The sequence below is a fragment of the Dermacentor variabilis genome, chromosome 7 (genome assembly GCF_050947875.1).
Source record: "Dermacentor variabilis isolate Ectoservices chromosome 7, ASM5094787v1, whole genome shotgun sequence".
Classification (NCBI taxonomy): domain Eukaryota; kingdom Metazoa; phylum Arthropoda; class Arachnida; order Ixodida; family Ixodidae; genus Dermacentor; species Dermacentor variabilis.
Genome location: NC_134574.1, coordinates 151,759,053 through 151,772,451, shown reverse-complemented (window position 1 = coordinate 151,772,451; position 13,399 = coordinate 151,759,053). Strand labels below are relative to the sequence as shown.

Here is a 13,399-nt window from a genome sequence, read left to right as displayed (position 1 = left end):
TCGGTTGCTGTTCGTAGTAAGCGCCCGCCAATAATTTGCACGCAGTTTGAGGGGTGTCAAGTGTCCAGCGCTTCTGCCACAGTAATCTCAACAGTGCCGTTTTAGGTGGGGCAGTCCTCCTCGCCACATCGTCGGCGGCCCCCAGTGCGGGGATTCTTTGGCGTCTCCCCCGGATGAGCAAACTGTTATCGAGCTCATTGCTCCCCAATCTCTAAGGGATACAGCAGCTGTAACGGTCGGTTCACGTCTGTTCCCTCACTTAATAACAATTTGCGGGACCACACCCTGCCGTCTCTATCCTTAAATGTTTCCTTAATTCTGGCGGTCTTGCACATGTGGCGTTTCAAGCGGTCTTCCCTCAGAAGCAGCAAAGCTCGATGTCGTTGGTCGGCACATATGTGTCGATCTAAGCTCCAATAAGTACTCTTTCCGCCACCGTCTCCAGAAACCATCGACCACGACAGTTCGGTACTTCCAGCGTCGTGAGAGATGCATTCCACCGCCAGGAATTTCGTCCGGCAGCAGATGTTGAGGAAGGGTTGTCAACTTTCTTCCGACAAGAAGGTGCGCCGGTGACAGTAGCTCTGGCTCTTGAGCATCATCATATATGAAAGTCAAAGTGCGTGAGTTGATCACAGGTCTCCATCTCATAAAGAACGGTGGTCAGTTGTTCGAAACTCAAGCTGCTCCGACCTAACACCTTTCGCAACGCTATTTTCACAGATCATACCATCTACTTCCAGAATCCGCCCCAGAAAGCTGCCCGTTATACAATAAACTTCCATCTGATCTGGTTTCCAGCGAAGTATGACTGCAACTCCTCGAGTTGCAAAAGCGCGAATATGGCCTTTAGATCCCACGCTGCATGTTTGAATGTGAGCGCGTTGTCCGAATACATCGTCGAGCAGCTTCCACGATGTGCCACAAAGCGTTTAAAGGCCAAGAGGAAGGCTGTAGCTGACAGGTCGCTGACGAGCTCAAGGTGGACGGCTAGTGCCACAGCACAGGTCAAAATAGCGATGTAGCATCTTTTGTTGTCGCGTGACTGTTGACGATGAAGGGCCCTGCAAAATCGATGCCCACGATGCCGAACGTGTTTCCTTTTGATATTCTGTCAGCTGGAAGTGGTGCTACTGGTTGCGTAGCTGGAGGGCAACTTTGGGACAGACGACGCACTGCTTTATAACTTTCTTTACGGCCTGACGTCCTCTGATAATTCAACACGATTCTCGCAGCTGTGCTAGAGTCTCGCGTACGCCCGTGTGCAGCATTCTCAAGTGTTCCTTCTGTATGAGCAGTCACGTGAGGGGGTGATTGCGAGGGAGAACGATGGGATGCTAAGTCTCTTCGTTGTTATCACTGAATTGCAAGCGTACACCAACTGGCATGAGGCTCTCTTTGTCGAAGTACGGGTTAAAAGGTAAAAAAAGGAACTCTTGTGCAGAGGTCTTCGATTATTCAGGTTTGAAAGGTTATCGCTGGACGCATCTCAAAGTTTTAGCCAACCAGTATCTTTCGACGCGGATCACTTCTTCAGCTCCTAATGGGACGATTGTCTTTCCTTCTTTGTTGTGGCAGTTGTCGACAAAGTAGCGGACCTACGCGGTTACTCGCACGACTCTGCTGAATGAACTATAATTCTCAACATTGAGAATTGCCATGGATGACGAGGATACTATGGGCATCACCGTCACCTTTCGCTCTTTCATTTGGCACTCCCCAACGTTCGAGCTCGGCTCCTTATTGTTGGCCAATGCGTGTCATCCTCCTGAAGCCAACGGGGTACTCTCCAACACAACTCGCTTTCCCGCAGGGCTGATGGGAGAATGCCTCGGGTGATTAGGTCAGCGGGGTTGTCTGAATCTGGGCAGTGTTTGCAATCTTTGAAATCTGTCAGAGCTTGTAATCCTGAGACTCGATTTCCTACGAAAGGCTTCCATCTGGCAGCGTTTCCCTTGATCCAGTACATAGCTACGGAAGAGTCAGTTCAGAGGGTAGTAGCAACGTTCTTCAGATCCAAGGTCTGAATTACGTAATGGCATAGCGGCGCGCCAACAAGGGCTCCCATCAGCTCCAATCGGGGTTGCGAGAGGCATTTCAGAGGGGTCAGTCTTGATTTGGCCATGACCATGCTTACATTTATTAGCCCGGACGGAGACCTGGTCACGATATATGCGACAACACCAGAGGCCTTCGGGCTTGCTTCACAGAAAATGTGTGCCACTTTCTCCGTATCATCACTTCTGTCTTGGAACGGATACTCCAATGCATGAAAGCTCCTTACACCAGCAGTCGCACTCAGGCTGCAATGTTTCAGGCAAAGGATCGTCCCAACCAATTTCCAACTCCCACAACTTCTGGGACATTAACTTTACGCATAATGTTGTGGGAGCAATAAATCCAAAAGGGTCGAAAACTCTTGCCGAGGCCTGCAGCACAAATCTCTTGTTGTCGGCGCTTGCGGAGAGGAGGTCGATGAGTGAAGTTAGGTTGTATTCTAAGTGGTCAGTCTGAGCATTCCAACCAACTCCCAATACCTTTGTAGCTGCAGCATATCCATCATCAGCGTTCGTTCGTTCCACATTTCTATTCTCTACGAAGTTTGCGAGATTACAATCGTTCAATATCCACTTGTGTAGCCGCATCCCTGCTGGAGACAATATCAATTTTTATTCCTGGCACAAGACTTTACCCTTGTCAAGGCTGTCAACCCCAGTTACAAGGTCGTCCACGTAAAAATGCTTGCGCTGGATACCGCAGTCTCAGCATACTGTTCCGGCAGGCCTTCAAGATGATGTTGCAACGTTGCAGACAAGAGAAATGGGCTCGACGTCACACCGAACTGCACTCGAGTAATCCAACAGGTCACCACAGCTGGAAGTTCTTCCCCTTTCTTTGGGGTCATAGCGTACCAGAGGAACTACACAGCGTTCCAATCGCCCTCTGATAGGGAGATTTGGAGAAAGGCCTTTTCAATATCCGCAACGATGGCAATGTTGTAAGTGCGGAAATTGATCAGCAGATCAATGAGCTCTGGGTGTAGGTTAGGGCCACTTTCCAAAGCATTGTTCAGTGAGAGGCAATTTTTGGCACTTAATGATGCATCGAATACTACCCTCAGTTTCGTCGCCTGGATTTCGTGATGAACAATTGCTTCATGTGGCACATAGTACGCCGGACCTTCCGACGTGTCGTAATTCTTGCTGGCTGGCTCTGCATAGCCCTTTTCTATGTAATCTCTTATGGAGGCGTCGTACTCCCTAATAAACGAATCTCCTTTCCCGAGGCGCATTGTATGTGCTCTAAGACGCCTTGCTGCGCACTCGTAGTTGTCGCTAAGCTCGTCAGCCATCGAATTCCAAGTAAACGAGAACTTATAGCTGCCATTCTAAAAGTTAATGGTTTCTTTATAGTGCTGAAGGAAGGCGTCCTGGTGACGAACTGGCTCATGTTCGTCGATACCGATGTGCTCGAGCTCCCAGAAAGACTATCTGTGCTGACATTTCCTTGTCAATTTGTTAACTCCCTTCTATACGCATCACGCCAGCAGCCGAGAAGCAGACTCCTGTTGACTTCATTGGGCCGGCCTGGCCCTGGACTGTCCATCAGAATACAGTCTCCACTGCCATCAATTTGGAGCTGAGACGTACGCTTAGTGGATCCCGCGATGATTTCCCAGTAATGATGAGCGCCTATCAAAAGGTCAATATTTTCGATGCGTGGTCAGCAAGACTCCAGCAGCAATGGAGCGTACGATTCCTCCAAGCGCCACAAAACCGTAATCGCGATTAAATACATTAGGAGTCCTAAATAAAGGATGGCTTACTAAATGAACTTAAAAATGACAGCGCTGTGCTGCTCCTTATTGAACCGAGTTTTAACTATACGCTGCCGAGAAATGTTCCGGTGAGGCAGCTCACGGAACCACTGGGGACGTATTCTGCAACGATCAATTTCGGCTATAGTGTCGCTTCTGCGATGGCATCGCCGTTAGGCGCGCGCTTATTGACTGGTTGAGCATAATCGGATAAACTGATTCGCTTGTTGAGGCCTACGCCACGCGAAGGGTGTCGCCGAAGCGATAGTCGCAGAATATGTCCCCTGCAGTTGTATTGCCAACACAGCGCCTTGGCAGCTACCATGCGCTTCCGAACAGCGGCTTGATGGTCATAGGCAGCATAGCCATTGAGGATGCAGGAAATAGGACTAGATGAAAACATTGCCATTTGCGAGTTCCTAATGAAAGGATTCGTTTTTTGCCTGATGCTTCCTCTCCCTTCGGCTCGTGCCTGGTATTTGCGCGCAGTTGCACGGCAGGAACGCTGGTGATAGCTTGCCGTGCTCACAAAGGTCATGAGGGCAGCAGAAGGCCTAACACTGACATGTCCCCGCAGGACAGCCAATTGAGCAGACCGTGAAGGTGGGACCACTTCGCTTCGCAATTTTCTTCAACAAAGTCTAATGTGCATCTGTCACATCTCCAGAGACCTCTTAACCCAACAAACACTGGTCGACCATGCGCCACGGCAACTGTAAGAGTTCTAGCTCAGGGGAAGGGCGGCTGAAAACGTCTCTATTACCCTTTTACTTGCAATTGCAACAAAGCACTTGCATATTCGGGCTTACCGGCATGCGCCATGTTGTTACGGGTCCTCCGCTCGCTGGCGCTGGTGGTTCGGAGCGGCCGGGGCGGCACGGGGCCTAGGCTCCTGCGCTGTTTTGCCGGGGGGGGGGAGGGGAGGCGGATGTCGACAGCTGGTCTAGGCCACGAAAGACTGGCCTGGAAGACCGAGGTGCTGGTCGCCAAGCTGCAGCATGCCGGCCTTGGCGTGTTCCTGCGGCACTGGAGCTGGAAGGAGCAGCAGCAGCTCGTCGCAGTGCTCCACACCGGGCTGATTTTCCGGCGGTGTGGGCGCGTTCGGCGCCGCGCGTGTCGAGGACTGCGCGTGCGAACGGTAACTTCGACGTCTGTTGTTCCAGCACGTGGCTCCTACCCACTACGGGGACTGGTCAGGAATTAGATGGATTATTCAAATATATGATACATGATAAATTTCTTAATATCTTAATAAAGTAATCAGACGTTGTCCATAAGGGGGAAAAGAAGCATCCGTGAGCGATCCGAGGCAAATGCATCCGTAGAACACCAGCAACAGAAGCGGAACTTCAGGTGACACAGTCGCGGCGGTGCTGCCGTGTCCACTGCTGGTGAATGAAGCCGACATCCCTTTTAAAGGGGTCGTTCGGGTCATCACATGGGCATTTATTGACGCCACTCCGCGAGCAAGGAAGGCGTCACCCACATCACCCACGTGTTGTCGGCCAGTCGGTCTAATGTCGAAGATGCGTGGTTCCTGAAACCCGTGCGCAGTCGCAGTGGCGCGCTGTACCCGTAGATACGTTGTCCATAAGGGGGAAAAGAATCATCCGTGAGCGATCCGAGGCAAATGCATCCGTAGAACACCAGCAATAGAAGCGGAACTTCATGTGACATAGTCATGGTGGTGCTGCCGTGTCCACTGCTGGTGAATGAAGCCGGCATCCCTTTTAAAGGTGTCGGTCGGGTGAGTTGAGTTCAGTGGTTGTAGGCTACTGGTGGGATTAGCCTTGCAGTGGCTGCCGGCAATCGCTCCACCGTAGCGACACTTAAAATACATAAATCATATAAATCCGACACAGAGCACACAACTACACATAGTCACTCCTAAGGTCACCATGTGGAGGCCAAATTCGCGTCCTGCAGGTAAATTAAAAGAAGGCGAGAAGCCTGCTTCCTATCTAACTGGTTCTCGCGCGGGAAAACAATGTCCTGTAGAGAACCATTAGGAATTCCTGCCTTCTTGAGGGACCCGAATAGCACACTCCTTTCCGCGTTATACAGAATACAGCACATAAGGTAATGTTCTATGTCACCGCACACACCACACGTTGAACATAATGGAGACAACGCCAGGCCAGTTTTATACATCCACGCAGCGGTGCGAGCAGAGCCCGTGTGAATGCGGAGCAGTAAAGTGGCTTGGTTTGTTTTGAGACCCTTGGTCACACAAGGCTTGTGGGGTGAGCTGCACAAAGAACTGAAGTGGCACGACACCGCTTCTCTGAAGAGTCTCTTGTCCTCTTGAGGCACCTTTCTCAATAAATTTCCAGACAGCGCTCTATGGGCGAGGCTGTCCGCCATCTCGTTGCCTATGATACCTATGTGCGAGGGCACCCATTGGAATCGTATGGAGAAGCCTTTGAAATGGAGATTGTGCACCGAGCGTAGGGAGCTTAGACATAAGGCATCAGTAGGGAACCCGTGCTCTGACCTTTGAAGGGCGGATTTCAAGTCGGTAAGAATGAGAACAGGTTGAGGCGTACAAAACCGTAGCTTCTTTAGAGCTGCCTCAATGGCAACGTGATCACATGGGCATTTGTTCACGCCACTCCGCGAGCAAGGTAGGCATCACCCGCATCATCCACGTGCTGTCCGGCCAGTCGGTGTAATGTCGAAGATGCGTGGTTCCTGAAACCCGTTCGCAGTCGCAGTGGCGCGTTGTACCCGTAGAGACGTTGTCCATCAGGGGTAAACAAGCATCCGTGAGCGATCCGAGGCAAATGCATCCGTAGAACACCTGCACAAGAAGCGGAACTTCAGGTGACATAGTCACGGCGGTGCTGCTGTGTCCACGGTAACACAGCCGTTACGTTATGCTACGTTATGCACTTTGCGGAGTGGGGAATAAGGAGTGTGCAATAGAAGTCGGTGGTAACTCCGTTAGACAGGATACCAGTAAGCTATCGCAAGAGACGAAAGATCTGATCAAGAAACGCCATTGTCTGAAAGCCTCTAACCCTACAGCTAGAACAGAATTGGCAGAACTTTCAAAGTTTATCAACAAGCGTAAGACGGCTGACATAAGGAAGTATAATATGGATAGAATTGAACATGCTCTCAGGAACGGAGGAAGCCTAAAAACACTGAAGAAGAAACTAGGCATAGGCAAGAACCAGATGTATGCTTTAGGACACTAAGCTGGCAATATCATTACTAATATGGATGAGATAGTTCAAGTGGCTGAAGGGTTCTATAGAGATTTATACAGTACCAGCGGCACCCACGATGATAATGAAAGAGAAAATAGTCTAGAGGAATTTGATATCCCACAAGCAACGCCGGAAGAACTAAAGAAAAAAACCCTTGGCAAAGGGGGAAGGTAGCTGGGGAGGATCAGGTAACAGCAGATTTGCTGAACGATGGCGGGCGGATTGTTCTAGAGAAACTGGCCGCCCTGTATACGCTATGCCTCATGAACTCGAGCGTAATGGAATCTTGGAAGAACGCTCACATAATACTAATCCATAAGAAAGGGGACGCCAAAGACTTGAAAAATTATAGACCGATCAGCTTACTGCCAGTTGCCTACAAACTATTTACTAAGGTGATCGCAAATAGAATCAGGAACACCTTAGACTTCTGTCAAGCAAAGGACCAGGCAGGATCCTGTAAAGGCTACGCAACAACAGACCATATTCACACTATCAATCAGCTGATAGAGAGATGTGCGGAATATAACCAACCCTCATATATAGCTTTCATTGATTACGAGAAAGCGTTTGATTCTCTCGAAACCTCAGCAGTCATTGAGGCACTAAGGAATCAGGGTGTAGACGAGCCGTATGTAAAAATACTGAAAGATGTCTAGCGGCTCCACAGCCACCGTAGTCCTCCATAAAGAAAGCAACAAAATCCCAATAACAAAAGGCGTCAGGTAGGGAGATACGATCTCTCCAATGCTATTCACAGCGTGTTGACAGGAGGTATTTAGAGACCTGGATTAGGAAGAATTGGGGATAAGAGTTAATGGAGAATATCTTAGTAACTTGCGATTAGCTGATGATATTGCCTTGCTTAGTAACTCAGGGGACCAATTGCAATGCATGCTCACTGACCTCGAGTGGCAAAGCAGAAGAGTGGGTCTAAAAATTAATCTGCAGAAAACTGAAGTAACGTTTAACAGCCTCAGAAGAGAACAGCAATTTACAATAGGTAGCGAGGCACTGGAAGTGGTAATGGAATACATCTACTTAGGGCAGGTGGTGACGGCGGATCCGGATCATGAGACGGAAATAATCAGAAGAATAAGAATGGGCTGGGCTGCGTTTGGCAGGCATTCTCAGATCATGAACAGCAGGTCGCCATTATCCCTCAAGAGAAAAGTGTATAATAGCTGTGTCTTACCAGTAGTCACCTACGGGGCAGAAACCTGGAGGCTTACGAAAAGGGTTCTACTTAAACTGAGGACGACGCAACGAGCTATTGAAAGACGAAGGATGGGTATAACGTTAAGGGATAAGAAAAGAGCAGATTGGGTGAGGGAACAAACGCGAGTTATTGACATAAATCAAGAATGAAATGGGCATGGGCTGGGCGTGTAATGAGGAGGGAAGATAACGGATGGTCATTAAGGGTTACGGACTGGATTCCAAGAGAAGGGAAGCATAGCAGGGGGCGTCTGAAAATTAGCTGGGCGGATGAGGTTAAGAAGGTCGCAGGGATAATATGCCCACAATTAGCACATGACCAGGGTAGTTGGAGAAGTATGTGAGGAGCCTTTGCCCTGCTGTGGGCGTAACCAGGCTGAAGAAGGAGAAGAAGAAGAAGATGATGATGATGATACGCCTAATATTAGCATTATGCCATGGTGTATTGCGAATTTAAATTATTCCGTGAACCGGGATTTATTGTTGGTTAATTCAACGACTTTAGCCACAAACATGCTCCATTTAGATCGAAGTGGTTAAATATATCTATGAGTGCTCCAAACTCAAGGCTTATTGGCTCCAAGTTTGCGTACTTCTAGTCTATAAATAACATTTTCTTTCTTTTTTGAAGTTTTAGGACGCGCTAGGTTAGCATGTAACGTTAGAAGCAAAGTCATGTTCACATGTTAGCAGCACATCAAAGATTTTCGACCCGGTTGAAGTTTTCTGTTAGGTTGCCGGAATGGCTCAGTGTGCGAAAATGCGCAAGACAAGTGTAAAAAAATCTTGCCCTATTTTGTTTCAGACGTACAGAAAACAGGATATATTCGGACTTAAGTTTTAAATTTAAGTTTCTATCTAGTATGACATCCAAATACATGCAGTCAACGCTAGCTTGGACCGAATATTGTGGCATACAAATCGAAGGAGCAGTAAATAATGACCATTTATGCGTTGTAATGATAACAAATTTAGTTTTAGCTTTAATAAATTTTAACCTGTTTAATTTACACCAGTGTAATATGTTAAAGGGTCATCGCTAAGTTTATCTACAAGGCAGTTCGAGCTTTAATCACAGTTAAATATTCTGATATCGTGAGCATATAGCAAGCAATTACAGAGCGTGAAGAAATCAGGTAGATTGGTATTATAACTTAAAAAATCACCACACCCAAGCACTCCGTACACAGGGTTAACCAGCGAAGCTGAAATGTGCGGCCCGGGTGCTTATCGCTGGGTTTACCCCGACGGTTCATTAAAGGATGGCTTCCTAGGCAGTCTGACGCTCGGTATGTAGTTGCTGCTTGCTCTCGGCTTCACGCGCCAGTTGTGCCCGGCGTGCTGCATCGGCACGGCGTAGACGAGCACGTGTACCGTACTGCTTGCGGTGTTGCTAATCGAAAGCTGTCTGGCCTTTGGATTATGTACGATGCGTGGCCTGCCCATTTAGGAACCTGGAAAAACTGAAGCGCGCGCGCTCGTCTGCGAAGGAGGGCGACGACGTCACAACTGGAGAAGCCAATCGTGCCCCTCTATTTCTAAACTATTTTTCGCGCGTGCACACGTGGGTGCGCTGGAGTTCTCGGCGTACAGGCGACAGCCGGGCGAACATACGTATGTATCGGTTAGCCATGTGCAACTTCCCTGTAAAACAAGAGGAGGTCCAAAATGGGCATTTGTTACACATCTGTATCAGTCGTTTTTTTTTCTTTCTTTTCTTTTGCTTTGAGTACCGGAAACACTGACGACTTAGTTTCTATTACGTAGATAGCTGCGAATTAGTAGCACGGCAGGGCCAGACATTCGGGTAGCGTTCGATTACGAGCGTTAGGTCATAGGTTGGTTTCAAGACTCCCAGAGCAAAGCAGTAGAAGAAGCACCGAAAAGCAGTCGCACAGAGATACCGTGGGCATGGGAGCAACAGAAAGCAACGATTGTCAGCTCTCCTGGTATGCAAGGCACCTTTTTAAACTGTCTGAAAGGCCCCCATCCGGACATTCGTGGGTGGCGGATGCATCTCCTTACCAGAGCGCCAGCTCTCACTCCTGGCACCATGACCCCTGCATGATTTGTAATGTAATTGCCACACTGGCTTGCCCTCATCGCATGGACTGCGGGAATGTCAAACACATTCGCGCTCGGACGGATCCTGGCCATTTTCGACAAGTGAATACCTCTCCTTTCTGGGTCCCTGAGCGAAGCGCTGCAGGCGAGTGGCCGTGGCTGCAGCAAGGCCTCGCAGGCCGCCTTTTCCCCGACGTCTGCTTACTGTAGCCCCGGTGGCCCCGCGTCTCTTCAGCGTTCATCGCTCCCACCTTCAAGGCAGTGCGACCTTCTTCAGCAATTGCCTCTCTGGCATGCGCGCCTGATTCTGAAGGTTGGACGCTTGTGATTCGGCCTAAGAACACGCTGTTCAAGAAGCCTGCAGTCACCACTAGCGTCCCGACTTCATGGCCACTACGTCATCTTGGCACCGCAAGTAGGCTTTCTGCTGACTACGTAGCATCCGTTTTACTCCCTTGCAAAAATGATTTCGGACTGTCTATAGAGACTCTATAGACTTTTTATAGACGACCTTGCTTTCTATAGGTTTGGACTTTTGTTGATACAAAGTCTATAGATGGTCTACACACGAAAGTCGATAAAGTTTCTATTTCTTTGTCTATTGGCAGTGTATAGACGGTCTATAGAAAAAGGCGATAAGGTGTTTGTTTCTTTTTTGTCTGCTTCCGCTCTATAGTCAAGTAAAGTCAATATATTTCAGCATTTCTTTTGTACGAAAACAGAAGAATGCTAGGACAAGCACGAAAATTGTTAAGCTGCCCCTTGACTGGGTGCTGGCCCCATTACTTGGCAGAAACAAGAGACAGAAAAATACGTTTGAGTGAAAAAAAAATATTTACAGATTTCAGGTGGTCACGTAAAAAAGAAAAAAATTGGAAAGAAAGACACAGAGCAGATCATATAAAATACTCAAAAATATGTAGCGACTGCTCTGTTATAGTATGTCATTGTATAATATCCCCAGCTGGACTCTCTCCGGGTCCCATTTAGGACCCGGAGAGAAACTGCTGCGCACGCTCTCTTCTGCGACGGAGAGCAACGACGTCATTACTGGAGCAGCCAGTCGCGCACCTCTTTTTCTATATTTTTTGCGCGCATGCACACGGGGTTGCGCCTGAGTTTTCGGCGTACAGGCGACAGACGGGCGGACAGACGCATGTATCAGTCAGCCATATGCAGCTGCCCTGTAAAACAAGAGACGGCCTAAAATAGGCCTTTTTCCCACCTCTATACTACTCGTTTTTTCTTTCTTTTCTTTTGCTTTGAGGAAGTACCGGAAACGCTGACGACTTAGTTGCTATTATGTAGATAACTGCGGATTGCTATTACGGCAGGGCCAGATATTCGGATAAAGTTTGACTACGAGCGTTAGGGCATCGGTTGGTTTCAATATCCCCAGAGCACAGGAGTAGGAGATGCACCGAAAAACACTCGCATAGGGAAACCGGGGCCATGGAAGCAAAAGAAGGCAACGATGCTCAGTTTTGCTAGTATGCAAGGAATGTTTGTTAAACAGAAAGACCCCGTCCGGACGTTCGTGGATCGCGGACGCATCTCCTTCACACATCACCAGTTTTCACCCCTAGCGCCATGACCCCTGCATTCTTCGACATGTGATTGCCATCACTGGCTTGCTCTCTTCGCTTGGACTAAGGGTATTTCAAACACGTTAGCCCTCGGACTGGTTTCTGGCCATTTCCGCCAATTAACATCTCTCCTTTTTGGGTCCCTCAACGAAGCATTGCAGGCGAGTTGCCGTGGCTACGGCAAGGCCTCGGAGGCGGCGTTTGTCTCCGACATGTGCTTACTGTAGCCCCGTCCACACCGTCTGGGTAACGACAGGCTCCCTCGGACACATTGAATCTCAGGTGCAGGAACCAGGTGCCACCATCGAGCAATACAACCGGCGTGGAGATCGCACATTTTAACGTGAGACTGTTAAGGGTCCTGTGTGGCGAAAAATCCGGTGCCTGCGTCCCGTGCCCAGCACTGGATCATTCCGAATCACAACCGCACAGGTCCTCTGCTTGGAGCTAAGGCGTTACTGAACTAATTGAATTTCTCAAAGTAACGTGAGTGAGAAATATTGTAAACTACGACCAAAACAAAACTTACATTCATGATAGTGTCTGACTGTAAGTTGAATGTGCAAGAAAACGTAATCCAGTTAAGCGGCAACTCAAACAGACAGACCCTTATTCCAGCGTTTCTACCATTCACAGAGCGGCGCAACCTGGTTGGTTCCTTGCAACACCATCAAGATGGCGCTTGCCTCCGCATCAGGAAAAACGAAAGCTCGTCTTCGTGCGTAACGTTTGCCGCCAGCATTTCCAGGTAAACATTACAGTTCCATAAGCTGCAGTTGCCAGGAAGCATGAAAAGCCGTCAGGGATCTTTGAATGCTGTCGCATTCCACTCTTAAAGGCGAAGCTCAAGCGTCATCTAAATTTTTAAAACAGCAGAGGGAAGGTACTGTTTAGCAGTCCGCATGTGACATTGCTCTGCCGTCGTACAGCTGCAACCTTTTTCGTACGCATCCAAACTTTCTTAGGCACGTCCAACTCGGCAACACTACCGCCACCTCATCCTTCCATTACTCGCCGACAGGCTGTATGCTGGCGACAACTAGAGAGGAATACATTTCCCGACACCTTTTTTCTACTCCTATCTCCACCCCTCCCGTGGTACAGCTGAATTCCCTCGCTACCACGACCGCCACACACTACTGGATAGGCTCTGAATTTGCCAAAATATTCCTGATGTCCCTAGTATTCCGAACCCCAGTCTAACCTCTTGGGAGGAACGGCTGACCGATACGACGGCGACTGGCTAGCAATGGCTGGTGGACCGTGCCCAGGATGTGGCTGCTACCTACGGGACCCCGGACTTAGGGCTGCACCTTCAATGCACAACTGGTCCCCATGACCTCGCAATAAAGTTTATTCAGCCAATGGTGTCCGTGCGCCGCCACCGAGACAATTAGACGTAGCTTTGACGGTGCGTCCACTTCGCTTCGCTGTTTTATCAACCAAACCACGGAGGAAGTAAGAGGATAGGAGGAAGCATACCGCAACACGATTGAAGCCAA

The 13,399-nt window shown here is 48.9% G+C and overlaps 1 protein-coding gene across 3 annotated transcripts in view; it reads right to left on the bottom strand.

Moving 5' to 3' along the window:
- LOC142588163 (uncharacterized) overlaps positions 1 to 13,399 on the bottom strand; it is a 268,768-nt gene that overhangs the window by 37,893 nt on the left and 217,476 nt on the right. For 2 of the 3 annotated variants that reach the window (XM_075699664.1, XM_075699665.1), the window contains exon 1: positions 4,627 to 6,151. The exons of the other annotated variant lie outside the window; for it this stretch is intronic. Coding sequence is in view for 1 of the 2 variants with exons in the window: in XM_075699665.1 (XP_075555780.1) it covers positions 4,627 to 4,639 (13 nt within the window). In the remaining variant the exon portion in view is untranslated. Of the gene's footprint in view, positions 1 to 4,626; positions 6,152 to 13,399 lie in introns of those variants that run through there. 3 annotated transcript variants of the gene reach the window in all.